General features: G+C 45.3%; 1 protein-coding gene across 1 annotated transcript; it reads right to left on the bottom strand.

The window, feature by feature from the left end:
• HINT1 (histidine triad nucleotide binding protein 1) lies at positions 1-27,257 on the bottom strand. The gene is made up of 3 exons (XM_077462124.1): positions 27,067-27,257; positions 13,134-13,238; positions 1-332 (listed from the first exon to the last, which is right to left on the bottom strand). Exons 1-3 carry the CDS (start codon positions 27,175-27,177, stop codon positions 168-170), a joined length of 381 nt encoding a protein of 126 aa, XP_077318250.1. The 5' UTR covers positions 27,178-27,257; the 3' UTR covers positions 1-167.
• Positions 27,258-27,289: the final 32 nt, after the last annotated feature.

The following is a 27,289-nucleotide window of genomic DNA, read 5'->3' as shown; positions in this document are numbered from 1 at the left end:
TGAAGTAATCAACTCATTTTATTTCGCCATGCTCTACTTCCACATTAAGCAGGTCAGAAGTATTCTTGCCTGAACAAGTAATTATGGACCAAAAGGTGGACATTATACTGCACTTCTGACAGGACAGATTGAGATTGCTTTGTTTTTATCATGTGCATTGCGGCCCATTAGCCTGGAGGCCAGCCCAGCTGACGTCCGCCAAGAACATGCAGGTGAACGTGGTACACAGACTGACCACCATCTGGTCCCTCATTGAGGATCAGCCGAAAGCCTCTTTCCAAGCCCAGATCGGCAGCGCATTTCTTGCCAACAATCATCAGATGTCCTAGTAGCTGTGGAATAAAAGCAAAATGATAAAAAGGTTAAAAACGTCTGCACTGTAATGTTTACACTGTAAAAATAATAATGAAAAAGTGACAACAGCCAATGTTGTACAGAGGGCTGATAATTATAGGATTATACACAATAAGTTTTCCCTTACAGATATAAGAAGCATGAGTATGGACAAAGCAATTGCTGTTAATTTAAATCACTTCAGACCCAGAGAACAGGTCAGTAGAACAATAAAAAGGCAAGTTTACTTTTAAAGAAGATGATGCTTACACTGCACTAGCAGCCTGTAAGCATCACTATTAGAGGTCGACCGATATGGGTTTTTCTCTGGCCGATGCCGATATTTAGAAATCATGGCGGCCGATAGCCGATATATGATGCCGATTTTTTTGGGCCGATTTTATTTTATTTATTTATTTTTAATCCCCCTTGATCTAACACACCTTTCCCACTGTGGCGTTTTAAGGCGCTTTTGGGCTAAAAATAGCGCCTGTAAAGTGCCTGTAAAATGGCTCCCCTGCCCTGCCGATGCGCTGGCAGGCTCTTAAAAAAAAGTCCTGCAAGCAGCACGTTTGGAGTGGTGTATAGCGCTCCTCCACCACTCCTGCCCATTGATATGAATGGGCACCACTGTCGAAGCGCATGCAATGCGATTTGGCAGCGGTGCTTCATGGGCGCATTTAACCTCTTCCTTGGCTGCTAGCTGGGTTATATGTGCCCCACTAGCAGCCAAATAGCACCGCTAAAATGATGGTAAAGAGCCGCTAAAACTTGCGTTTTACCATCAACGCCTGCCCGCTCCAGTGTGAAAGCGGCCTTCATACGTGATATAGAAAATTTCTTACACTTAAACATTTATTAAACAAAACAAACCTCCAATCAGTTTACTTGTATGTATGATTTAGATAAAAAAAAAAAAAATATATATATATATATATATATATATATATATATATATATATATATATATATATATATATATATATATATATATATATATATATATATATATATATATATATATATATATAAAAAATAAAAACAGGTAGTCAAAACTTTTGGACAAAAAAAAAAAAAATGGGCTAACTTTACTGTTTTTATTTTATTTTTATTTTTTAAATGCTGTATTTTTTTCCCCAAAAAATGCATTTGAAAGACCTCTGTGCAAATGCCGTGTGACATAAAATATTGCAACAACCGCTATTTTATTCCCTAGGATCTCTGCTAAAAAAATATATATCATTTTTGGGGGGGGGTCTAAGTGATTTTCTGGCAGAAAATACAGGATTTTTACTTGTAAGCAACAAGTGTCAGAAAAGATTTAGTCTTTAAATGGTTAAACTGAGAACTTCTACACACTGAGATGACTTAATTCATTCAAGTGTAAACATTGTATCTTTCTGTTCTTTTCTTGGCAGTCTGCCCAGAGAGGAGGAAAGGGTTGCTATGACGACTCAGTCAACTTAGACCATTCTATACAGAAGTCATTTCAAAGTCCCCCTGTAGTTCTAAATCGGCTTTTTATCAGCACAAATCGGCCGATGCCGATTATTCAAAAAACTGCAAATATCGGCCGATATATCGGTCGACCTCTAATCACTATGTTCACAATGGTGAGCACTCATTAGTCAGCTTGATCATGTGGCCGTGAGAGACACTTTTCTTCTGGCATGCAGTTATGAAAGAAGGAAGGCAAGGTTGCTTTTTCAGACTAAACTTACCCTTTAAATCATAATCCACCTTTAGTAAAAATGAAAAATGCATCCACACAATAGAAAAATGTGCATTTATTACATGTTTGCATTGAAGCCTGTAGAGCAATGGAACCAGAATCCCTGCATGGTAGGTGCAATGCACAGGCTTCTGCAACCTTTTCCTCCAGTCCCAGGTCCACTGAAGTAATCGAACTACAAGTGTGGTGACATCACTTGTGTTCCACTGAGATTTATCTCTGTGCTACGGTGGCATGTGGGACTTGGTAATCTTTCCAGCACCTCGCAAATCAAAGGACGGTTTGAGGGTAGGGCCCTGGGGAACATATTTCATGTTACATCCTAAAAAGGGGGTTACCACCATGAAACATGGACACAAAATTGGACTAGACTTTTAATGGTGCAGTGGGGAGGTTGCAGGGTTAATGGGAAAGGAGGGATTTAAACAAAAGGACATCTATACTAAAACTACAATTCTTTAAAAAAGGCCTTCAAACTGGGACTGAACAGGTATTACCTCTCAACACTCAAAAGGAGATGATTTTCTTTAAAGAACGTGTTACCCCAACGCTTTATATTTCTGATTCGTGCCTTCTGTACCATGTACTTGTATGACAAATTATCCTGCAATTATCCTGCTCTCTTTGTATTGCTTCCTTTCTGTAAAATCCCTGGTGTTCCTGCCAGTGCCTTTGCTTACCTATGATTGCACAGAGGGGGTCAGTTTTTGGCTGAGCTGGGAACCCAGTATGCTGTCCTCCAATGAACAAACTTGTGCTCACACTCCCCCCCCTGCACAGATATTCACTGAGAAGACCAGTGTACTGCTGTTTCTCCTCCCCTAGCTCCCCAACGCTAGGTGTGATGAGCCCTTGGGGGTTAATTTCAATGGCCATAATAAATTATTCTGGCCAATTAAATGAACACCCAAACACTTAAGGCCTAAATCAGTAAATCCTTCCTGCAAACAAAAATTTCTAATAATGCTTGATGGCAATCCATGTACTGGTGAACGTCTATCTTAAAAGTGGTGTTCTGGTCCCCCACGAAAAAATGTAAAGTCAAGAAGCTACAAATACTGAAGCTGCTGACTTTTAATATTAGGACACTTACCCCAGCCGATTTTTTATCGGCTGTTGGATGCCGCAGCCACCATTCCTGGTAAAGGAAACCGGCAGTAAAGCCTTTAGGCTTCAATCGGTTCCTTATTGCACAAATGCGCAAAGTGCGCTGCACTTTCTAATTGGCCTGGCGGAGGAGGGAGGAGGTGGGCCAAACTTCCGAGGGTTGGCACAGTCTCCAGAAGTAGGGAAGGGGGACCTGTCAAAAACAGGTACCCGTTCTACAACTCCCCCTGAAATGTGCCAAATGTGGCACCAGAGGGGGGGAGGGGAGGGGAGATAGAAAAGCGGAAGTTCCACTTTTCAGTGGAACTTCGCTTTAATAAAAAAAAAAAAAAAAAAGTATTTTGTATGTGGGTCATTCCTCTTTCCCATTGCAGATAAAATAGAAGATCAGAAAAAAAAAATTCACAATGTAGCAAACACTGTTCAGTTTAAAATCGTGCATCCCCAGGCATAGAGGTCAAACTTCCAGTTCAATAAATCACGTGCAGTGCTTTCTGACTGCTCTCTTCCTCTGTCATAAGACAGGTTAAGAGGGATCTGCCAAAGAGTGGATGGAAAAAAAAAAAAAATTAAACCAGGGGTCATGAGCGAGAAGGACCTATATACTCATGAATGTGCAATTTAATTCATTATGGCATGTTGAAAGATTGTCGCCATACTCTATGCTGTGTAAAATGTACCAGCTCAGCATTGAAAATAATGACATATCTTTATTTCAGTTTTTAAAAGTCCCATGTGACATTACTTTAATGCATTAGGCATAGGATGGAACCTTTAGCCACATCTATCAAAGATGAATGAGAAACACACCTGAATTAAATCCCATTTACATGACAGCAAATTAGTTTTGCACAACTGATTTTTTTTTGCTGTCATAAAACAGATGAGTGGTCAGGAAATCAATCTGTGAAAACATCATAAACCAGCATTTTCTAATTAAATCAAAGAGCCCGTGTGCGTGGTGGTAATTAGCCAAGCTGGCACTATGGAAATGACTGTTAGGATAGATCTGTCAAAGTATGGTGAACAGAGAATATCTAATGTGCAACGTGGTGGTTTTGAAACAACCTGAAAAGATGACATGGAGGAAGGGCACGTGTCCTAATTCTGGTCTAAGGAAATTATCCTAAATCTGAAACTGTTTAAATAGTTTTAAAACTGTTACCGTTTTCCTTGCTAGTTATAAAAAACAGGATGCAACAGTCTTTAATTTTTTTTTCTGTTCCAGGCTCATTTTCCAGAGAATGGAATGCAGCTTATAACAAAATGCTAACAAAAAAAAAAAAAAAAAAAGGGAAGGGCTATTGCAATATACTTTGTCCCTTACGCTACAGGAAACAATGCAGCAGCGCCACCTACTGCCAGAAACAAGATAAGGACACTTTAAAATAAAAACCTTGCAGTAATGGTAACTAGGGATGCACCGATATATCCCCTGACGAAAATTATTGGCCAAAACTAGGGTTATCAAAGTTTTGCCGATAGACAAAAAGATGCCGAAAATAATAATAAATAAAAAAAAACAACAAATACAATTATATATTGTATACAACAGCCCTGACCATTACAACCCTGGCATATTGACAACACTAGAAATCTCAAGAGACGTTGCCGTGCTCTTGAACGACTGTGGAGTAAAACCAAATGCCAGCAAGACTTTACCCTATATAAATCTGCCCTTCTAAAATACAATTCCTGCCTTCATACTGCCAAACAAGCCTACTTTTTCTCTCTTATTAATACCTTGTCATCCAGTCCCCATTGGCTCTTCTCAACCTTTAACTCTGCTTCGTCCTCCACCCCCTCTACCCACTCACTGCCCAAGAGATTGCCAATCACTTCAAAGACAAAATTGATGCAATTCGTGAGGACACCTCCACTGTGCGTACACCTTCCCCAACATACCTTGCCTAACAGCACATTCAACACTCTCCTCTTTTGCTTTGGCTACTATTAAGGTTACAAAACTTTTCTCAGATGCCCACCTAACCAATCGTCCCTTGGATCCTGTTCCCTCACAACTACTAGTCACCCTCTTCTTCTAGCCTATGTTCCCTCACTCACATCTTCAATCTCTCTCCCTCTCTAGTGGCACCTTCCCCTTCCCTCTAAAACATGTGCAGGCGTGTTTGCAAACAGCACGTGCAGAGCCCGGCTGGAAGTCGGCACTGGGGAGCACCAATCACAAGCAGTGAGACATTTCCCGATCTCTGCAGCCAGACATGCTTGTGATTAGCGTTCTGCAGTGCCGACTTCTTGGCAATCTCTGCATGTGCTGTTTGAGAACACGCCTGAGCTCATCCTTACTGAACTTCTTAAGACCCATGTCATTGCTCCCATTCACCTCTAAACTTCTAGAATGCTTATAGTCTACAACCGTCTTAGCTCCTACCTCAGTGAAAATAACATTCTTGACCCCTTATAGTCTGGCTTTCGCTTGCAGCACTCCACGTAACTGCCTTACTAAAACTCACTAACAATTTACTAGCTGCTAAAACCAACAGCCAGTACGCCATACTCCTACTATTTGACCTCTTTGCCGCCTTTGATACATTTGACCACCCGCTCCTTCTCAATAAACTACATTCCCTTGACCTCCAAGATTCTGCTCTATCCTGGTTCTCTGCCCATCTATCACAGCGCTCCATCAGTGTTACCTACAACTGTCTCCTCTTCTCCATTGCCTCTTTCTGTGGGGGTCCCCTGAGTCTCTGTTCTTGGAACCCTTCTCTTCTCTATCTACACCTCCTCCCTTGGTCACGTGATAACCGCTCAAGGCTTCCAATACCACTTATATGCTGATGACACCCAAATCGGTTTACTCCTCACCTCACTCCTTCAGTCTCCTCTTGTATTACTGACATATCAGCATGGATGTCACACCACACTTCCTTAAACTAAATCGCTTTAAAAACTGAGCTATTAATATTCCCTCCCACCCATGCCCTCCTCCATGACTTTTCCATTACAATCAACAATGCAACCATTAGTCCCTCCCCTCATGCCAGGGTACTAGATGGAATCCTACTCTGACTCGTCATTACAGCCTCAAGTTGAATCGTTTGTAGAATTCACCTCAGTAACATCTCTAAAATTTCGCCCCTTTTTAACAAATTAAACCACCTCTCATTCACTCCCTTGTTATCTCTCATCTTGACTATTGCAACTCCCTTCTCCTTGGCCTGCCTCTCCATAGGCTATCCCCTATCATGAATGCTGCTGCCAGACATACCCACCTTACCAACCACTCAGTGTCTGCCAACCCTCTCCTCCAATCCCTACACTGACTCTCAATCACCCAGCAAATTAAATTCAAAATACTACCCACAACATACAAAGACATTCACAACTCTGCCCCGAGCTACATCTCCAAGCTTGTCCCCATATATCAACCAAACCACCCTCTCCACTCTTTTCTAGACCTCCTACTCTCAAGCTCTCTCGTCTCCTCCTCCCATGCTTGTCTCCAGGATTTCTCCAGAGCCTTTGCCAACCTCTGGAACTCACTACCTCAACCTGTCTGGCTATCCCCTACTCTTGCTACCTTCAGGTGATCCCTGAAACTCATCTCTTCAGGGAAACCCATCACGCCTCCAATTAACCTTTTACCCCTTCCATTCACTCATTCCCCACTGTTACAACTTTTTGTACCACCCGCCCCACCCTATCAGATTGTAAGCTCTTCTGAGCAGGGCCCTTTTAATCTTCTTGTATTTTATTGTATTTTAACTGTATTGTCTCCCTTTTATATTGTAAAGCGCTGCGTAAACTATTGGTGCTATAATAATCCTGTATTATAATAATAATAATAATAATATTCTAGGGAAAGCTAATCAATTCTGTTATCCACCCTAAACTGCATGGATGGAGGAATCTCCACTGCCACTTTTGTGGCAAGACATGCAGCACCAAAAGCTGCCTAAATACCCGCTGCTTTTAGTGCCCGTTTTTGATTGGATGCAGCCACCCACAATTTGAGAGCAGTCTGAAAGCCCACACACTGTAGTATGTCCAAGGCCTAATACCCCTTTCACACTGGGGTGGTAGTCAGGTGCTTTAGCACTGGAAATAGCCTCTGCTAAGCGCCTGAAAACTGCCTCCCATTCATTCAAGTGTGTCTTTTCACACTCAGGCGGTGCACTTGCGGGACTTTCTGAAAAATAGTTCTCCAAGCAGCATCTTTGGGCCAGTTTAGCGCCCGGCCCATTGGAACGAATGGGCTGTGCTTCCGAAGCACCTGAAAAGCAATTCCAAAGTCCTGCAACACAGGAGTTTTTAACCCCTGTGTAAATGAACAGAAAAAAAAAAAGGCGACTGAGTGCAGAAATAAAAACTTAATATCCCAAAAGGATTGGGCTTGTAAATGAACTATGAGGGCACTCATCCATGATTGCAGACTGGAATTGTAGTTCTCGCATTCCCAGGTACCTGTGAATGAATGACAGCTGTGCAAGCTGTGACAGTGGGTGCAGGGTATTAGGGACCATGAGGACATGTTACATAGTAAGGTTGAATAAAGACACCAGTTCAACCTAAGCGTCTACAATTGTCCCTATCCCTGTACATTGCACACTCACATCGGTCCCTACCCTAAAGGAGGCCACAATCCAAGGTCCCCATTCATATACTAGGGCCAATTTTTGGACAGAAGCCAATTAAACTACCTGCATGTCTTTGGAGTGTGGGAGGATACCGGAGTACCCGGAGGAAACCCACGCAGGCACAGGGAGAACATGCAAACTCCAGGCAGGTAGTGTTGTGGTTGGGATTCGAACCAGCGACCCTTTTTACTGCTAGGCGAGAGTGCTAACCACCACTACACCACTGTGCCGTCCGATATGTGTGTAACATAAAAAATGCTCCAAACGGTGAACTTATCCTTTAAGCTCACATCAAGAGTAGTGGAGGCTGTAACTGTTCTCACCTTCTAAAAATGCTGGATGTCTGGCTGACAAGCGGATTTAGTGCTTTCAGAGCGACTAACTCTGCATACGAATCTTATTTTCACTAATGAGTCACTGATATAAGCATACAGGGCTGAAGCTCAGACACTGAGCAAAGCTTTCGTAACAGGTGACCACACCAGATCGGAACTTTGAACTTCTCAAACGCATTGTGAGATTTATTTTTTAGTTAACCGTTGTCATAATATTTTGATAGGCTGGCACGGCCACGCAAGAGACTATGTTCGCCAGGGAAACGAGATTGCTCCTCAGAGAGCCAGAACAGGGATTCGTAGATGTAAACAGTGTTCTATCAGGGAAGCAGAGAGAGAACTGCTGTTCCCAGTAATCGGGAACAGCGATCTCTCTCTACTCCCTGTCAGTACACTCCCCCCCCAGTTAGCAACCTCTCCCTAGGGAGCACTTACACACGATACGAAAATCAGATGAAAAAATTTGTACGACGAACGGTCTGCGGTTTTTCGGATCGTTAGTATGGTGCTTTCAGCTTCCAAATTCGTTTTGCTGTCAGACAAAAGCTGGAAGTGCAGACTAAAAAATTTTTGTTGGATGTGAACTCAACATACGATTTTCGTTTAATTAGTACGGTTTTCGTACGAAAAAAAACAAAAAAAAAAAACGGAAGCGCAAGACTATGCATGCTCAGAAACAAAAGAATACATATAAAAACTATTCAACACATTATATGTTTTGACGTATTCTGTTGTACGAAAATTTTCATATTGTGAGTAACCTCTTCAGTCCGATCTGTCTGCCACATTCCCGCTAAAAATCGCTGATCACCGCCACTACTAGCATAAAAAAAAAAAAAAAAAAATTATGTAATAAAAATGCCATAAATATATCCAATAGCTTGTAGACGCTATAACTTTTGCCCAAGCCAATAAATATATGCTTATTGTGATTTTTTTTTTTACCAAAAATATGTAGAATACATATTGGCATAAACTGATGAACATTTTTTTTTTGGATATTTATTATTATAGCAAAAAAAATAGTTTTTTTCAAAACGCAGAGGTGATTAAACACCACCAAAAGAAAGCTCTATTTGTGGGGGAAAAAAAACACATACATTTTGTTTGTGTACAACGCTGCATGACCGCGCAATTGTCAATTAAATTGACAGTGGCGTATCGCAAAAAAATGGCCTGGTCAGTAAGTGGGTAAATCCTTCCGGAGCTAAAGTGGTTAATGTTCATTTTTGATGCTTCACAACAGTGCACTTAGCATGCCAATAGTGTTTGGAGCACATTTGCAGAGTGTTAGTGGCGCATTTTGATAAAAATTTATGGATGAAGTTGCAAAGCGTCAGTGCCTGCCGAACTCTGAGGGCCAATTCACACTATATGCGGTGACATGTTTTACAGCATTGTAAAATGTCTGTCACAACAGGGACACACAGAAAACAACCTAGGTGCACCATACACACTGCAAGGCAGCCTAGAGCTGTGCTGAGATAAAATGCTTTGCATTGCAATGTCAGGCAGTTCATCACCCTGCCCAACATTGCAGTACATGTTTTGTACATTTCAAATAATGCTGGTACAAAAATAAATGAAAAAGGAGCGGTGCGATGCGTATAATTGTGCATCACACTGCCTCTTAGCGCAGCAGGAACACAGCGGCTCTAAATGTAAAAGGAGGGTATAGTGTGAATTGGCCCTGAGGCAGCATTTTTTTGCCTCACTGAGACAGGAGGCAATGCTATTGCTGCCATGCAAAAATGTGATAATGTACAATTAAAATGAACTCTTGAAATTAATCCTTACCAGAACAAAAAGTGCTAATACAGAAGCTTTATTCCCCCGATGAGATCACATATGACAAAATATACTGGGCCGCGCTAATGCACATAACGTTGCTACACCTACTTGGACCCATACTTTTTGTGAAGCATTGTTTGGAACCTCGATCATGCATCTTGGGATTGTTATACATACAAAGCACATATTGTTTTTATTACTGTGAGTAGCATTCACTACATTGAAGTGCAACAGAACCCTTTAGACAGTTTTAGACTGTGGAATTTTGTGCATTTAGGATCGCCACTGATGTTACCATCGATTGGATTTGCGAGATATACTGCTGAACTCCAGCCAAACAATATGAACCAGATCTCTACTTGATGGGATTGTCATTTTTTTGCGGATTTGACTCTGTAGTGGGGTCCTCATGTTTGCGGTAAGAGTCCATTGCTTGTGGTTGGTGAAGGTTCACGTTCAGAATATTATATATATATATATATATATATATAGATATAGATATAGATATAGATATCGCTAGTATTTTTGTAAATTTAAGTTTGAAGCTACAGATTGGTTCAGACTAATTATGCTAAAGTTCTAGCTTCTGTACCAGTCTGGCTAGGTTGTGCTAATTTCCACTTGACAGTGGGTGACGCTGTCACCACCGGTAAGTGTTGGAAATGCAACAAGCTAAATGTAATGGGTACCCCTTTTACTCAGAAACAGCCCGGTGGGAGTGGTATACCCCCTGTGCATTCTGGGTAAGGGTACTTAAGGTACCGACGCCATTTTCTGGGGTTCATTTTTCCCAACCTCATGGCCCTCCTGGCCTGAGGTGTGTGCTGCCTTACTCAATGTCTCGATCCCGGCTGGCCTGAGACTCCTCAACTGAAAGGTAGGCCCAGAGGCTCTGGGGCCTACTGATCCAGAGATGATCCTGTGCTGTCTTGCCTGCGGGGAGAAGCCAAGCAACTGGATGATCCAGGGGAGGACTTTTCTGAGGAGGACCGAGCAATAAGGCTTCTGCCTCATGGAGAAGCCTGGAGACTCAGTTGGAGGATGCATCCTGGGTTGTCTACCACACAGTATTGGCAGGCCGACTGAAAGAATCAGGCACTGTGGGGAAACTCTTTAATTTTGCAACCAGAAGCTTATTGTGCCTTCCTGTGGCAGAGGATTGCATAACAAGATCGCTAAACTTAGCAAGTCTGTGGCAGAGACTGTTCGAGCATCTCACCAGCTGCTAGGTCAGGGAGAGAGGCCTACCCAGTGATTGCTGGATCCAGCTTGTGGGAATCGTTTGTCCTCTGCATGAAGGAAATACCTTCAACCCACAAAACTACAAAAAAGGTACCTGAATTTTCCTTATCCTCTACCCCTCTATTGCAAAAAAGTGTGTGTTTTTGTTAAACACCCAGAAAAAGGACTAAGCCCTTGTACACACGGTCAGATATTCCAATGGACAATGTCCGATCGGACCGTGTTGTCGGATAATCCGACAGTGTGTGGGCTCCATCAGACTGTTTCCATCAGAGTATCCGACGGACCAAGTTTCCAGCTGGGCTATAAAATTTTCCGACAACATGATCCGATCGGACTTTGTCTGATTGTGTGTAGAGAACTCTGATCGGACAAAGTGCCACGCATGCTCAGATCAAACTTCTAGACCAAAGCTATTGGCTACTAGCCTGAACGTAGTCCCATCGTAACGAAATGACGTCATCACGTTCTGAACGATCGGATTTTCCGACAACTTTGTCCGACCGTGTGTATGCAACAGTTTCGGACAAAATCCAACGGATTTGGTTGTCAGAATGTCCGACTGTGTGTACAAGGGCTAAGTGTCGGAGCTAATATTCTTTAATCCACTCTACAACAGACACCTAAGACGGACACAGTGAGCAGGTGAGGCAACGGTAAGCCCAACAAAAAGCAGCAGCTCCTTCAGGGGTTAGTGCTACGTATACACACACTAATTATATTATATTAATATATATATATATATATATATATATATATATATATATATATATAATGTGTGTATGTATGTATATATTACACGATTTATATAGCGCCAACAGTTTACGCAGTGTTTTACAATGTATAGGGGGGACAACAAATTACAGTACAATACAAAAAGGTATAGGAGGACCCTGCTCGTAGAGCTTATATTCTAAAGGGAGGGGGTGGTGGTACAAAAGGTAATCGCTGCAGAGAATGATTTGATGGGGGTGGCTTAGGGACAGCTAGGCGGGTGTGGGATAGGCTTCCCTGAATAAATTTGTTTTCAGGGAACTCCTAAAGGTGGACAGGGTAGGGGCTGATCGGACTGACTGGGGCAGGGAGTTTCAGAGGATGGGAGAGGCTCTGGAGAAGTCTTGAAGACGAGCATGAGAGGAGGTAACAAGGGAGCTAGAAAGCATACACACACTTTTTTCTATATTTTATGTTATTTTTCATTTTAATTGAGTCACCTTGTACATTATCACATTTTAGAATGGTAATCACAACTGTTACATTGACTTTTTTTTTTTCTGTTTATTTACCTGCCAGTGTGTTATCTAGTATTGTTTTAGGCTATTGCTGGAATGTGTATACCACCACCCTCTACCTCTTTAATTTAGAGTTTGATAAGCAGTCGGGCAGCAGTAACAACATGACCCATGGCTTTACCTCCTGTGGGCGAGGTGTGAAACAAACAAATTATCTTTTCAGTTTTTCCTCCCATCTCTCAATTTTGCATACCTGAAAATGAAGGTCTGGGAAGATGAGTCCTGTATCAAAACTCCCATGCCTGTCTGTCCCAAAATTAAATCAAAATAAATAAAAAAAACATCTGTACCGTGTCCTCCCACAAAGTCAATGGGGTGCAGGAAATGATGGAAAGGAATATGGAAGACAGGCTAGATGGCTCTGGGCAGGACAAACAGTGAAAATCTGCATTTCAGGTAAATATATCTCATTAAAGAAATTCTGGGGGAGGGTGGCCACAAAAGCATAAGTGCAGTAATCCTATAAGACCATTTTTACAATTTGTATCCACCAGACTACCAGCATGATTTATATCTGTGTCTATTTCAAGGAGAAGCCAAACTGTTTTCCTAGCTGTTGGTTTCTGTTATGCCTGTGGATTGAACAGAATACATCAAAGTAAATCAGTCCCTCTGCTGTCTGCAAGGCCTAAAGCAATGTATTCTCAATGGATTGAAAGAGACTGGTTATTCATCAATATAAAAATGAGCTTTCACTTACAGCTTCATCAGCAGGATCCGCTTCAGATAAACGGCTAATGGCCTTCTTAGGCACCACTAGGAAATGTACTGGAGCTTGCGGAGAGATATCATGGAAGGCGATACACTAAAGAAGAAAAAAAAAGGGTTATAAAAAAAAATATAGGAAAAACTCACCCAGGGCATATCAGTGATATGTCAGGCTTAGCCACAAACAGAAAACTTTACACAGTACAGGAACAGGAGGAAAGAAGGGAGAGACAGTATAGGAATGATCAACATGTTATGCTGCATTATTACAAATCATTTCATTTAATTAAGGTTTAAAAAATAATAATAATAATAATAATAATAATAATAAAAAAAACACATTGCAGTTAATAGCAAAACACCCCTTCAATGGGAATGAACAGTAATGCATTGAACACACTGCAAAACTTGTACAATAGGTGTATAAAATGTACTGCACTATAACCACACAAAATACAGATGTGTGAAAGTAGCCTTAACCTGCAGCCGCCCATGTAACATACAATAGATTACCAAAATGATTGAGACGCCTGTTTTTACACACACGAACAGGTAAGCTGTTTTAAAAAAAAAAAAAAATGTTTTTTGAGTTCAAGTCCACTTTAGTAATGGACATATACGCTATATTATTAAATATATTGGGACGCCTGCCTTTACACACACACACACACACTGTAATGACATCCTAGTCTTAGTCCGTGGGGTTCAATATTGAGTTGGCCCACCCTTTGCAGCTATATCAGCTTCAACTCTTCTGGGAAGGCTGTCCACAAGGTTTAGAGGTGAGTCTATGGGAATGTTTGATCATTTTTCAAGAAAAGCATTTGTGAGGTCAGGTACTGATATGGACAAGAAGGCCTGGCTCAGTCTCCGCTCTCTCTCATCCCAAAGGTGATCTATTGGATTGAGGTCAGGACTCTATGCAGACCAGTCAAGTTCCTCCACCCCAAACTTGCTCATCCGTGTCTTTATGGTCCTTGCTTTGTGCACTGGAGTGCTGTCATGTTGGAACAGGAAGGGACCACCCCCAAACTGTTCCCATAAAGTTGGGAGCATGAAATTGTCCAAAATGTCTTGGTATGCTGGTGCCTTCAGAGTTCCCTTCACTGGAACTAAGGGGCCAAGCCCAACCCCTGAAAAACAACCCCACACCATAATCCCTCCCCTCCACCAAACGATTTGGACCAGTGCACAAAGCAAGATCCATATTGTCCTGACCGCAACCCAATAAAACACCTTTGGGATGAATTAGAGCAGAGTCTGTGAGCCGGGCTTTCTTGTCCAACATCAGTGCCTGACCTCACAAATGTGCTTCTGATAGAATGGTCAAACAATCCCATAGACACACTCCTAAACCTTGTGGACAGCCTTCCCAAAAGAGTTGAGGCTGTTATAGCTGCAAAGTATGAGCCAACTCACTATTGAACCCTAAGGACTAAGACTAAGATGTCATTAAAGTTCATGTGTGTGTGTAAAGGCAAGCGTCCCAAATACTTTTGGTAATATAGTGCATGTGCGGTGGCAAAAAGGATGGACTTTAAATGCCCACGTTGTACATATGCGGCCATGGGCAGAAGACGTTTCTGTGCTGAAAGCATGCTCATCCGATGGCCTTGTTTACACTAGTTGTGCTGACTGAAGAGCAAACTGTGTTTGGGTCACTATTCTGATTTGACAGGCTCCTGCTTGCTGCATTGCATGCGATTGGGGGGTGCCCATATTTAGTAGAATGGGTAGCGTTCAATGGGTGGTGCTGCTCAATGAAAGGAATATTTTAGGGCTGCGGCATGCATACACTCCTGGCCGCTGCCTTTGCAGCATAGGGTGGAATGCTGGGGGGGGGGGGGGGGGGGGGCAGTAAAATTGCAGTTAAACCACATGGTTTTACCCTCACCTCAAAACACTAGTGTAAATAAGGTCCTAGAAATTAAAGTGTTACTAAACCCCAGGACCCTGCATTCACTATATCTGGTCTCCCACAGTACAGAACAGGGAAATGCAATTATTTTAGGAAATATAAATACTTGTTCTCATCAGTATAGAAGTCTTGCGAATTCTATGTGTCCAGCAGAACACTGGTTAAAGGTTTTTTTCATGCTCCTCTGTCTGTCCTATGAGGCTGCATGACCCCTGACCCTATGCACCCTCCCAAGGAAAAAAAAACTCTCTAGCATTACACACCAAACTGAGCATGTGCAGCATGCCCCCAAGGCTCTATACTAGCAGCAGATGGATTGGACACAGTGGAAGGGGAGAATGAAAGGGGACAGGATCAAACAGCCTTTTTATATGCAGAGGATTACCCCCTTAGGTTTCACAGGGAGTAGAACAAGCATTATTTACCCCACATACTAAACCCACAACAGTAAAATCGGTCTGTAACAATTTAAGCACTTTCAGAGCTCAAAAGACAATGCCAATTACTCCCAACTCCTCCAAATAGCTTCTCTGCCTATAAAACTCACCACTTTGCAGGAGAGGTGCTTGCTACAGATTCATCTACGGTACTGACACATGCATGAATCCGAAATACCACAAATTTCGCACTACTTATAGTTTTCTTAACTCCTACATGGCAGTATTTTAAATCTGTCGCAGCCATAGCAACTTATTGGAAAAGTGTGATGTGAATGTGCTGCATGCGCGTGTTAACCGATGATCTCTACTGTCTTACGACAGCAGTAGCAGCGGCTTTGTCTGCCAGCTGGGAGCGCACAAGATCATTTCGTCACAACCGGATGTAAACGTTAGAGCTCAGCCATTCTTTAAAGGCTTTGTTTTGACTCGAAACACTTTTATTCGTTAAAGGTATAAGTTGGCATAAAGTCACCTATTTTTTTTTTGGGCAGAAATGTGAAGCCATTGTTACTAAAACATGCATTTACAATTTCAAGAGATAATCATCTTTCCAGCAAAACCTCTGTGTGTCCCGTGATGGATTTCATGATACAAGTGTAACCTTCATCCACAAACACTTCATCTCATGAACATGCAGACTTCTCATGCTGTTTGGCATCTTCGTTGCCAGCAGTATCTAGATGCCAGATGCTATCCTTCCTGTGCAGGTCAGAAAACGATCGCTAGAATTTAACAGGTTGCAATGGGCAACACATCCCTCGTTTTATTTATTTCAGAATCAACCATCTGGCTTCTCATGAACTAAATATAGTCTCCCAGAGGAGCCTCTGACTTCAACTCAGCAAAGCAGACCTTCACTGAGGATTCTCACATAACAGAATGTTATGCCATGAAAGTGTGTGCCATGATAAAAAGTTTATTTATAGCAGAGAAAAAAAAAATGAGAGTTCAAACCAACCAATCATAAAAGTGCTCAAACACAAGATCCATCTGGGTATACAACCACGAGTGCCATCAAAAGTGGAAAAAAAAAAAAAAGTTTAGGGCGTAAAGTTTTTAAGTCAAAAAAATACTGAATCTCTCTTCTGCCAAAAAACCTCCTCCTTCCTTGTGTCAATTTTGCAATTTTAAGTTATTGTCTTTCAAACTGCCTGCACAGTGCAGCATACACACTCAATGCCAAACGTGAACTTGGAAAAATATATAGCCATCTTCTCCGTGCAGGAACTGCACTATCACTAACTCTTCCAATGGTTAAAACAAGAAGCTGCCAGTCTGGAAGAACTGGGAAAAAATGGAGGTGGAAAGCGCAGCCTTGTCATCCCCAACACACGAGGGAAGTTCATCATAATGAAGGCCCCTTGACTGATAGAAGCATATGGTGGAATGCTATACAGTGGGTGTTGACCTAACAAAAGGGAGGCGTTTTGGCTCCAAGGACGTGAGGTGAAGGCGCAGACCTTCAACTCCTGAAAAAGGCTATCCTGATACCTCCTACTGAATTGAGGAAATTAAGCCTTCAGAAAAGTTGCTTGTCCACCCCCCTGCTCTATGATAATTTGTCACAGCTTTTTCAGCAGTTGGACCTTGTCGGCAATCAACATTGCTTTAACGGGTTATGTCCTCAAGTTGAATTTTGGGTCAATTTAATGCCCATGTGGCACCGATAAGGACAGGCCTCTATGCCAGGTTATGGTTTAAAGCGGTAGTAAACCCGCTATTTTTTTATTTTTATTTTTTAACACCTGCAAAGCAAAAGGCATAATGAGCTAGTATGCACCGCATACTAGCTCATTATGAAATACTTACCTTAGAACGAGGCCCTGACATCTGGCCCGATCCACGCCGAGGGAGCTGACATGCTCCCTCTGCGTTTCTTCTGGGTATCGCGGCTCCGGCGCTGTGAGTGGCCGGAGCCGCGATATCGTCACTCCCGCGCGTGAGATTTCTTTCCGGCCGCCGGCCACTGCCGGATTTTCAGGCCGAGAATCCCCTTGTGCGCATGCGCCGCTGCAGTCAGCGGCGCATACCGAGGGGAATATCTCCTAAACCGTATAGGTTTAGGAGATATTTTTTTTACCTACAGGTAAGCCTTATTATAGGCTTTCCTGTAGGTTAAGGTTACAAAAAAAAGAGTATACAACCACTTTAAGTTTTCTGACAGTATAAGTGACTAGCATTGGTTAACCACTTACCTACTGGGCATTTTACTTTCTGCCCAGGCTAATTTTCAGCTTTCAACACTGTCAGACCTTGAATGACAATTGTGCAGTCATGCAGCCCTGTACCCATGACATTTTTATTATTTCACACAAATAGCTTTCTTTTAGTGGTATTTAACCACCTCAATACAGTGCCCTTTACACCCCCTTCCTGACCAGACCAATTTTCAGCTTTCAGCGCTCTCATGGTTTGAATGACAATTACTCAGTCATGCAACACTGTATCCATATGAAACTTGCGTCCTTTTTTCCCCACACAAATGGAGCTTTCTTTTAGTGGTATTTAATCACTAGTGGGTTTTTTTATTTTTTGCGCTATAAATAAATAAAAAAAAAAGTAAATTTTGTGAAAAAAAAAGTCTGTTTCGGTCATAAAATTTAGCCAATTAGTCATTTTTCTTCATAAATTTTGGCCAAAATGTATACTGCTACATATCTTTGGTAAAAATAACCCATATTAGTGTATATTATTTGGTCTTTGTGAAAGTTATAGTATACAAACGATGGTGCCAATCACTGGAAATTGATCACATCTGATCAGGCCTTCAGTACATCAGGTGCATCTCATTTCTTGAGACACTATGGAACCGTTCTGAGAGGAGCGACTCGAGTCGCTCCGACTCAGAAAAAAGGTTCCTGTACTACTTCGGGGCGACTTCGGGGGGCGACTTGCATTGACTTCTATGCAGAAGTCCTCTGCAAGTCGCCGCTGAGCTCCCCGCAAGTCGCGGCGAGGTAAGTCGGAGACGCCTCGCCGCGGCTCGCTGTGTGAACCGGCCCTAACAAGTCAGGAAAGTACAAATACCCCCAAATGACCGCTTTTTAGAAAGTAGACATTCCAAGGTATTAAAGTGGTTGTAAATCCTTACAAACCCCTTTGGCCTACATGTAAGCCTAGATTAAGGCTTACCTGTAGGTCCAAGAAATATCTCTCTATATCTCTATATTTGCCCGAAGACAGGCACCGCTGTCTACGGCGCATGCGCCGTAGACAGCGTCGCGCAGGCGCACTGAGCGCGGCATTTCCAACCACGGAGCTGCCGCGCGTGTCGGCTCCCGTGCGCATGCGCGACGCTGTCTACGGCGCATGCGCCGTAGACAGCGTCGCGCAGGCGCACTGAGCGCGGCATTTCCAACCACGGAGCTGCCGCGCGTGTCGGCTCCCGTGCGCATGCGCGGGAGTGATGTCATCGCGGCTCCGCCGAATGACAGTGGCGGAGCTGCGAGACCCCACCGAAAAGATGGATGCGCCGGACTACAGGGGACATCGGTGACATCGCTGGCTCCTGTGTCAGGTAAGTGACACATGCGCGGGAGTGATGTCATCGCGGCTCCGCCGAATGACAGTGGCGGAGCTGCGAGACCCCACCGAAAAGATGGATGCGCCGGACTACAGGGGACATCGGTGACATCGCTGGCTCCTGTGTCAGGTAAGTGACACATAATGGGCTACTATGCAATGCATAGTAGTCCATTATGCTTTGCCTTTGCAGGCAATGAAAGAGGAAGTAAACTGGCAATACCACCCCTTGTAATAGAAAAAAAAAGCGTGGCATTACCTCTTAAATATGAGATCTGGGGTCAAAAAGACCTCAAATCTCATTTACACTAAAATGTTTTGATGTTGGGGTCATCTTCCCCTCACTAGTCTCCATACCCAGCATTACAAAGGATCTGATCGCCTCCACCGCTGCCGACGGCTCCGGTAAGTGGCACAGGGAACCAGGAGGGGGGCCCCTCTCTTGTCACCGATAAAAGTGATCTCGCTGCAAATCCGCCGCAGAGACCACTATTATCGGAAAGCGGGCCACCGGCCGAAGAAGAGGATACCAGGGTTATGGCAGTTAGCTGCTGCCATAACAATGATATTCCTCTTCAAATTTAGGAAGTATATCGGCATGCAGCCGTCCGTAAGTGGGTAAACATTCAACACAAAAACAGATTAACAAGCCATTGAGTACACTTGGTACACATTTAAAAACGGGATAGGAAAAAGGTTTGATGTTTGTAATTTAAACAGAATTAGGTAAATGGACTCCAATATCAGTTTTAATTAATTAAGGGAAGAATTCAGAACAGGAAAGCAGGAGAATTAAATAGATTATCAAAAAGAAGATTTATCCAGAAGGGGTCAGAGAATAAATGTTTTCATTTTATATCCAATTAAAGGTTCCAAAAATGGTTGCAAATTACATTCCTTATTAAGGCCTTGTGGAATTAAAGAACCTAAATTATACATCCACGTTTTTTCTTTTTGTAAAAGGATAGTGTCAAAGTCACCTCTTCTCATAAGCTGATTTTAAACATAGATGCCTTTCACCTTTAACCCTTTAGGGTCACCCTTATGAAACTGTGCAAAGTCTAACGACAGAGGGCGCTCGTCTTCCTTTTTCTTAATACTTCCAACGTGTTCACCAATTCTTACACGGAGTTGTCCTAGTTTTCCAATGTACATTTTATTACATGGACAACTAAGCATGTATATTACTCTAGTTGTAGAGCAGTTCACAAATTGCTTCATTTTATATTCTTTCTTTCTATCGGAATTGGTGAACACATTGGTTTTGTGCACATATTTACAGATATTACAATGCCCGTTATAGGTGTTAAATTTGTCAATTAATTTTTCATTTGTCCTCTGACATTCAGTGTACTAATGTGTCATTCAGATTCCGTGCCCTTCTTGCTGTCATAAGGGGTCTCGAGCCAACAATGTCGGCAATAAGGGGAGTCAAGCTCAGTGCCAGTGTTTTTCAAAAACAACTCTAACTTGATTCCAGTGCAAGCCAAATTTAGTGATAATTCTTGGATATAATTTTTTTTACCTTTCCTTACTTTTCCATGATTTACTAGAAGATTCTCACGTTTACACATTGTGGCCTTACTTTTAGCCTTTGCTAGTCAGCGCCGCATTGCGAGGGGAATATCTCCTAAACCAGTGGTCCCCAACCTTTTTGGCACCGTGGACCGGCGCTGTTGAAGAAAATTGTGCCAAGGCCCGGGGGTGTATGCGGCTTTTCATGGGCAATTTATCGGGGCAATGGCTGGCGTTGGTGCTTCAATCATCCCGGCACCATCATTGATATGTCAGGATGATTGAAGCGCATTATTTCTATTATTACATTGTAATATATAATGAAATAGTTCAGGTCACCATAATGCAGAATGTGCCAGAGTGTCACTTTCCACGTTGCCTGCCTTCAGATGCAGCTTGTCACGTCACATGTCACCAGATGCATTTTGTCCTTTGCCACGTCATCTGCCACCAGATGTGGATTGTCACTTGCCTGCCTTCAGATGCAGCTTGTCAATTGCCATGTTGCTTGTCACCAGATGCAATTTCTCCCTTGCCACTTCACCTACCACCAGATGCGGCTTGTCACTTGCCACGTCGCCTACCTTCATATGCAGCTTGTCACTTGCCACGTCGCCTGCCACCAGATGCATTTTGTCCCTTGCCACCAGATTTGGATTGTCAGTTGCCACGTCACCTGCCATCAAATGCAGCTTGTCATTTGCCACGTCGCCTGCCACCAGATGTGGATTTTCACCTGCCAGCGGTGGCATTGGTGTCACTGCAGTGGTGGTAGCACAGGTGTGTGCATTAGTTCAGAGGCAAGTAGTGGGTAGTAAGGGAGAACAGCGGTAATGGGGGGGGGGGGTGCCGGTAGTGAGAGATTATCTCATCTCTCTGCCCCTCTGCCTCACCTCCAGCAGTGTATTTGTGGCAGAAGAGCAGTGATGTGGGTGATCTCATCTCTCTGCTCCCCCAGCCTCACCTCCAGCATTATAGCAGCCCCGCTGTGAGCGTGGGAAGAGCGGCAATGCAGGTGGGTGGTGAGAGATGATCTTATCTCTCCTCTCTGATTACTCCCCCCACCGCTCGTCACACAGTGCAGCCTTCGCGACCTGGCTGCAAACAGGCTACGGCCCAGCAGTGGGCCGCGGCCCAGAGGTTGATGACCCCTGTCCTAAACCATCTGGCTGGTATTAGGGATTTTGCAGCTAAATACCCAAGGCAAAGGTAAGTACTCACCATTGTAGTCTTCCCCCTTTGCCACAGCAACGGAGCTTGCTTTTCCATCCTTCTGGTCCATACCAAGAAGGATAGCCGCCAAAGGAGGATCAAGGGGAAGGGTGGGGACTTAAAACAGCTGTCGATTACATTTCCTGTTGGGAGGAGCCTCTCATCTCTAAGGTGTGCCATCCTGGAAGATGACTAGAGAAATCTTCTATACCAGTATACAGTATATTCTTTACTCAAAATTTTCCTTCTATAGCCCTCAGGCTCCTCCAATTTTCCAAAACTCTTTTTTGCTTCTGTGATCTGCCTTTGTATTAGAAGGTGGCTTTGTTTGTTCTCCACTGTCCCATTGTAATGTAGGAGCATAGCCAGTTCATTCTTGAGATCAACTAGAGACTATAGGATGTGTAGAGTGCACAGAACAGCGTACATGAACGCAACTAACATGCACTGCTCTTTCAAAACAAACTGAAGTAAGGGGGAAAACTAAGAGCTCACGGAGGACATTAAAAGTAGGCAAAAAGCACAGTAAAAAAACAATTTCATGAAAAACATACGTGGAAACAGGGCAAGCTGTGTATAAATGGAGCATGTCTGCAACCCACCTCAACTCAGTGAATGGCGTAAACAGAGCACGGGCAACACCTTCTTACATTGGAGTACAGCTGTCCTTCCTCACAGTCTGTGCAGTAGCAGGAAGTATATTATATTACATACACACACACACACACATATACATATACATATACACACACACACACTTTCTATGAACTGGAGGTAATTTTTTTTTTTTATTTGCTGAATAGCGCCACTTCGCAAAAGTGGCACTATTAAGAACTACCTGAATCTGCCATACGTGTCAGTAAAGTTACCATAATAGCAGGGATTGAGTCTGATGTCAGACATTTTAAAGGGTCACAATACCAGAAGAGTGTTGGTAAGAATTAATGAATTTCACCGATGGTGCGAATGAACCCTAAACATATGAATGTAACTAATTTCTCTATGAGCTGATAACTTTGTTTATTCTCTGCCTCTGGTCTGTTATGCAGCTACCACATTAAGACCCCTTTCACACTGGGGCAGGGTCGGCGGTAAAACGATATTTTTAGCGGCGATTTACCGCCAATTATGATGCACTATTAGGCCGCTAGTGGGGTGCTGCAAAGATGCTGCTAGCAGGACTTTTTTTTTACCTGCTGTGTCTCCAGCTCGGGGCTCTCACACTGGAGACACAGCTGCGGCTCTTTCGGGGCGCTTTGCAGGCGATATTTTTAGCGCTGTAGCACCTGCAAAGCGCCCCAGTGTGAAAGGGGACTTAAGGATCAGCAAGCTGCAATACCATTAACATGGGGAAAGAAATCCCTTGTGGAAAATGATGCTGCACTGAATCTTAAAGCGGCGTTCCAGTCCCCCAATCCATATTTTTCTAAAAGCCCCCCCATTTTTATTACTTCCACTGTAAGATTAGCATAATGACAGCAATGTGGTCCTTTTTGTTTTTATTAAAATTATTCTACACTAACCTGATTTCGGAAGCAGGCAGGGTCCATGGCTGTTGTGAGCATCTGAAGCCCGCTTGTCTTCAATTCCAGGATTTGGTGCAGCCGACTACCCAGCATGCACCTCCCGCTCTCGCGCATTTGCAGTAATGCCACTGCGCGGCGATGTGATTTCCCAGACAAGTTGCCATACCAATGGAACCTAACACCTCCCGTTTGCGTCATTTAAAGTCTTGAGATCATGCAAGATTCCCACACATTTACCTCCTTGAATTCTGAGACACAAATTCACTATGCCCTGTCAGTGGGCATTGCCGTGTCACACATTTCACAGAGCCTGCCTTCTGATCTACAGACAAACTGGGGGGGGTTTCAGGAGGCCAAGTCAGTACAAGAATTACAGCTTGCAGGCAGCAAGGTAATATGGGATATGTAGTGCTTAGAAATGGAAAGTAAACAGAAGAGGAGAAGTTGCAAAGCATGCTGGGAATACAGAAGGTTGTGGAAAGAGATGACCAGCAGACAGGCAGCACTCACAACAAGAAAAGAAACGTGTCAAGTAAACTTATATTGGGTTGTCAAATATATTGTGTGTATTGTTAATACAATGCTGATTTTGATAAAATTAACGCGTAAGCTGTCATAATTGCTATCCTTTATTTGTTGTTCTTTGGGTTAGATGGACTTTAATGTAGAATTCTAGCAGAACATGCACCACACAGAAAGAACTAGGCCTGCACAATGATCTGCATGATTTTAAAGTGGTTCTAAAGATGAAAAAAAAAAAAACACTTTACCCTATCTGCATCAACATACAAAATGTTTTGCCACTTGCTGTGCCCAATCCTGTATCAATCCAGCACTATGCCGGCTGCAGTTCTCATATCTTTCTTTTCGCACAGGGTTTTCAGGCAGCAGCGAAAGCTCATTGGCTTTTGCTGCAGTCAATCAAATGCTGTGAGGGAGTGGGGCCAAGCCACACTGTTGTGTCTATAGATACACATAGCTCAATTCGAGATTGAGCCTGCCCCCATAGGAAGCGGCTTGCTACAGGAGCAGACACAGAAGGCAGAGGATCCAAGAGCCCTGGAGAGGACCAGAGAAGAGGAGGATCAGGTCTGCTCTGTGCAAAATCACTGAGTATAATATGTTTATTATTTTAACTACTTCCTGCCTGCACTATAGGGGAAAGACAGCTACACCCCGGGCTTAGTTTGCTGGGAGGGCGTCCATGGACTCTGCTGACCACAGATGCAGATAAAGGGCCAATCACAGCGGCCCTTTACCAATTGATCAGCTGTCAGCCAATGACAGCTGATCACAGGATGTAAACCAAGCCGGTTATCAACTTTTCTTTCCTCACACTAACAGCATGGGGAGAGAAGAAAGCCAATAACCAGCTCATGTTAAAAAGGGACATTGGCACTTATAATCAGCATCCCAATTATCAGTGTAGGAAAAAAATTACCTGTTTGGAAAAATTTATAACAAAACAATGAAAACATTTTTTTTCAAAATTTACAGTCTTTTTTGTTTGTCTAGCAAAAAATAAAAACTAAGGATGAACTCAGGCGTGTTCACAAACAGCACACGTAGAGTCACCAAGAAGTCGGCACTGGAGAGCGCTAATCTCAAGCAGTGAGACATTTCTCAATCTCTGCAGCCACACATTGGGACAATGTCTCACTGCTTGTGATTAGCGCTCAGCAGTGCCGACTTCCTGGCAGGCTCTGCACGTGCTGTTTGCAAACACACCTGAGCTCATCCTAAAAAAAAAAACAAAAAAAAAAAACAGTGATTAAATAACACCAAACGAAAGCTCTATTTGTGTGAAAAAAAAAAATTCATATGGGTAGTGTTACATGTCCCCGCAATTGTCAAAGTGTGACAGTGCTGAAAGCTGACGCCTAGGAGGGCGACGATCGGATCGCCCCCCCCCCCCCCCCGCCTAGGAGGGCGACGATCGGATCGCCCCCCCCCCCCCGCCTAGGAGGGCGACCATCGGATCGCCCCCCCCCCCCCGCCTAGGAGGGCGACCATCGGATCGCCCCCCCCCCCCGCCTAGGAGGGCGACCATCGGATCGCCCCCCCCCCCCCCGCCTAGGAGGGCGACCATCGGATCGCCCCCCCCCCCCCCGCCTAGGAGGGCGACCATCGGATCGCCCCCCCCCCCCGCCTAGGAGGGCGACCATCGGATCGCCCCCCCCCCCGCCTAGGAGGGCGACCATCGGATCGCCCCCCCCCCCCGCCTAGGAGGGCGACCATCGGATCGCCCCCCCCCCCCCGCCTAGGAGGGCGACCATCGGATCGCCCCCCCCCCCCCGCCTAGGAGGGCGACCATCGGATCGCCCCCCCCCCCCCGCCTAGGAGGGCGACCATCGGATCGCCCCCCCCCCCCCGCCTAGGAGGGCGACCATCGGATCGCCCCCCCCCCCCCGGCCTAGGAGGGCGACCATCGGATCGCCCCCCCCCCCCGGCCTAGGAGGGCGACCATCGGATCGCCCCCCCCCCCCGGCCTAGGAGGGCGACCATCGGATCGCCCCCCCCCCCCCCGGCCTAGGAGGGCGACCATCGGATCGCCCCCCCCCCCCGGCCTAGGAGGGCGACCATCGGATCGCCCCCCCCCCCCGGCCTAGGAGGGCGACCATCGGATCGCCCCCCCCCCCCGGCCTAGGAGGGCGACCATCGGATCGCCCCCCCCCCCGGCCTAGGAGGGCGACCATCGGATCGCCCCCCCCCCCGGCCTAGGAGGGCGACCATCGGATCGCCCCCCCCCCCCCGGCCTAGGAGGGCGACCATCGGATCGCCCCCCCCCCCGGCCTAGGAGGGCGACCATCGGATCGCCCCCCCCCCCCGGCCTAGGAGGGCGACCATCGGATCGCCCCCCCCCCCCGGCCTAGGAGGGCGACCATCGGATCGCCCCCCCCCCCCGGCCTAGGAGGGCGACCATCGGATCGCCCCCCCCCCCCCCCGCCTAGGAGGGCGACCATCGGATCGCCCCCCCCACCTAGGAGGGCGACCATCGGATCGCCCCCCCCCACCTAGGAGGGCGACCATCGGATCGCCCCCCCCCCACCTAGGAGGGCGACCATCGGATCGCCCCCCCCCCCCACCTAGGAGGGCAACCATCGGATCGCCCCCCCCCCCCCACCTAGGAGGGCGACCATCGGATCGCCCCCCCCCCCCACCTAGGAGGGCGACCATCGGATCGCCCCCCCCCCCCACCTAGGAGGGCGACCATCGGATCGCCCCCCCCCCCCACCTAGGAGGGCGACCATCGGATCGCCCCCCCCCCACCTAGGAGGGCGACCATCGGATCACCCCCCCCCCCCACCTAGGAGGGCGACCATCGGATCACCCCCCCCCCCCACCTAGGAGGGCGACCATCGGATCGCCCCCCCCCCCCACCTAGGAGGGCGACCATCGGATCGCCCCCCCCCCCACCTAGGAGGGCGACCATCGGATCGCCCCCCCCCCCCCCCACCTAGGAGGGCGACCATCGGATCGCCCCCCCCCCCCCACCTAGGAGGGCGACCATCGGATCGCCTCCCCCCCACCTAGGAGGGTGACGATCGGATCCTACAGCCCCCGTGTAGGATGATGATCAGATTTAAACAAGTGGGCCATTGCAGAGCTGTGAGAGCTGAGCTCCTGTCCTGCAGAGGAGTGCACACCGTGCAGGTCTATGGCTGTCAGTAGCACTCATCAGGAGGCTCCTGCAATAAGAGCAGATGTAAGAATCCTTCCCCGGGGCCATCAATCAGATGACTGTCACCCAGAGCCAGGCAGCTCCACGTGTCCCGTCCTCCAGCCACCTACTTGCTCATCCTCATAGAAGACTTTGGCTGGAATCTCTTTGCGGATAATCTTCCCGAAGATAGTGTCTCCCCCGGGCTGGGCGCTCTGAGCTTTGCTGATCTCATCCGCCATAGCTGCAGCACACCGGCTGACAACTGACAAGCACACCGTTAAGGGGCGGGGCGCACACACACAGGCTGACCAAACGCCAAGCCATCCACAGGGTGTCGCTTTCTAGTGATGT

Source organism: Lithobates pipiens, unplaced genomic scaffold (assembly GCF_037356315.1).
Source record: "Lithobates pipiens isolate NorthernLeopardFrog02 unplaced genomic scaffold, aLitPip1_a1.2 Scaffold_3, whole genome shotgun sequence".
NCBI classification, from domain to species: domain Eukaryota; kingdom Metazoa; phylum Chordata; class Amphibia; order Anura; family Ranidae; genus Lithobates; species Lithobates pipiens.
Note: the sequence above shows the minus strand (reverse complement) of the source record. Positions and strands in the feature narration are given on the sequence as shown.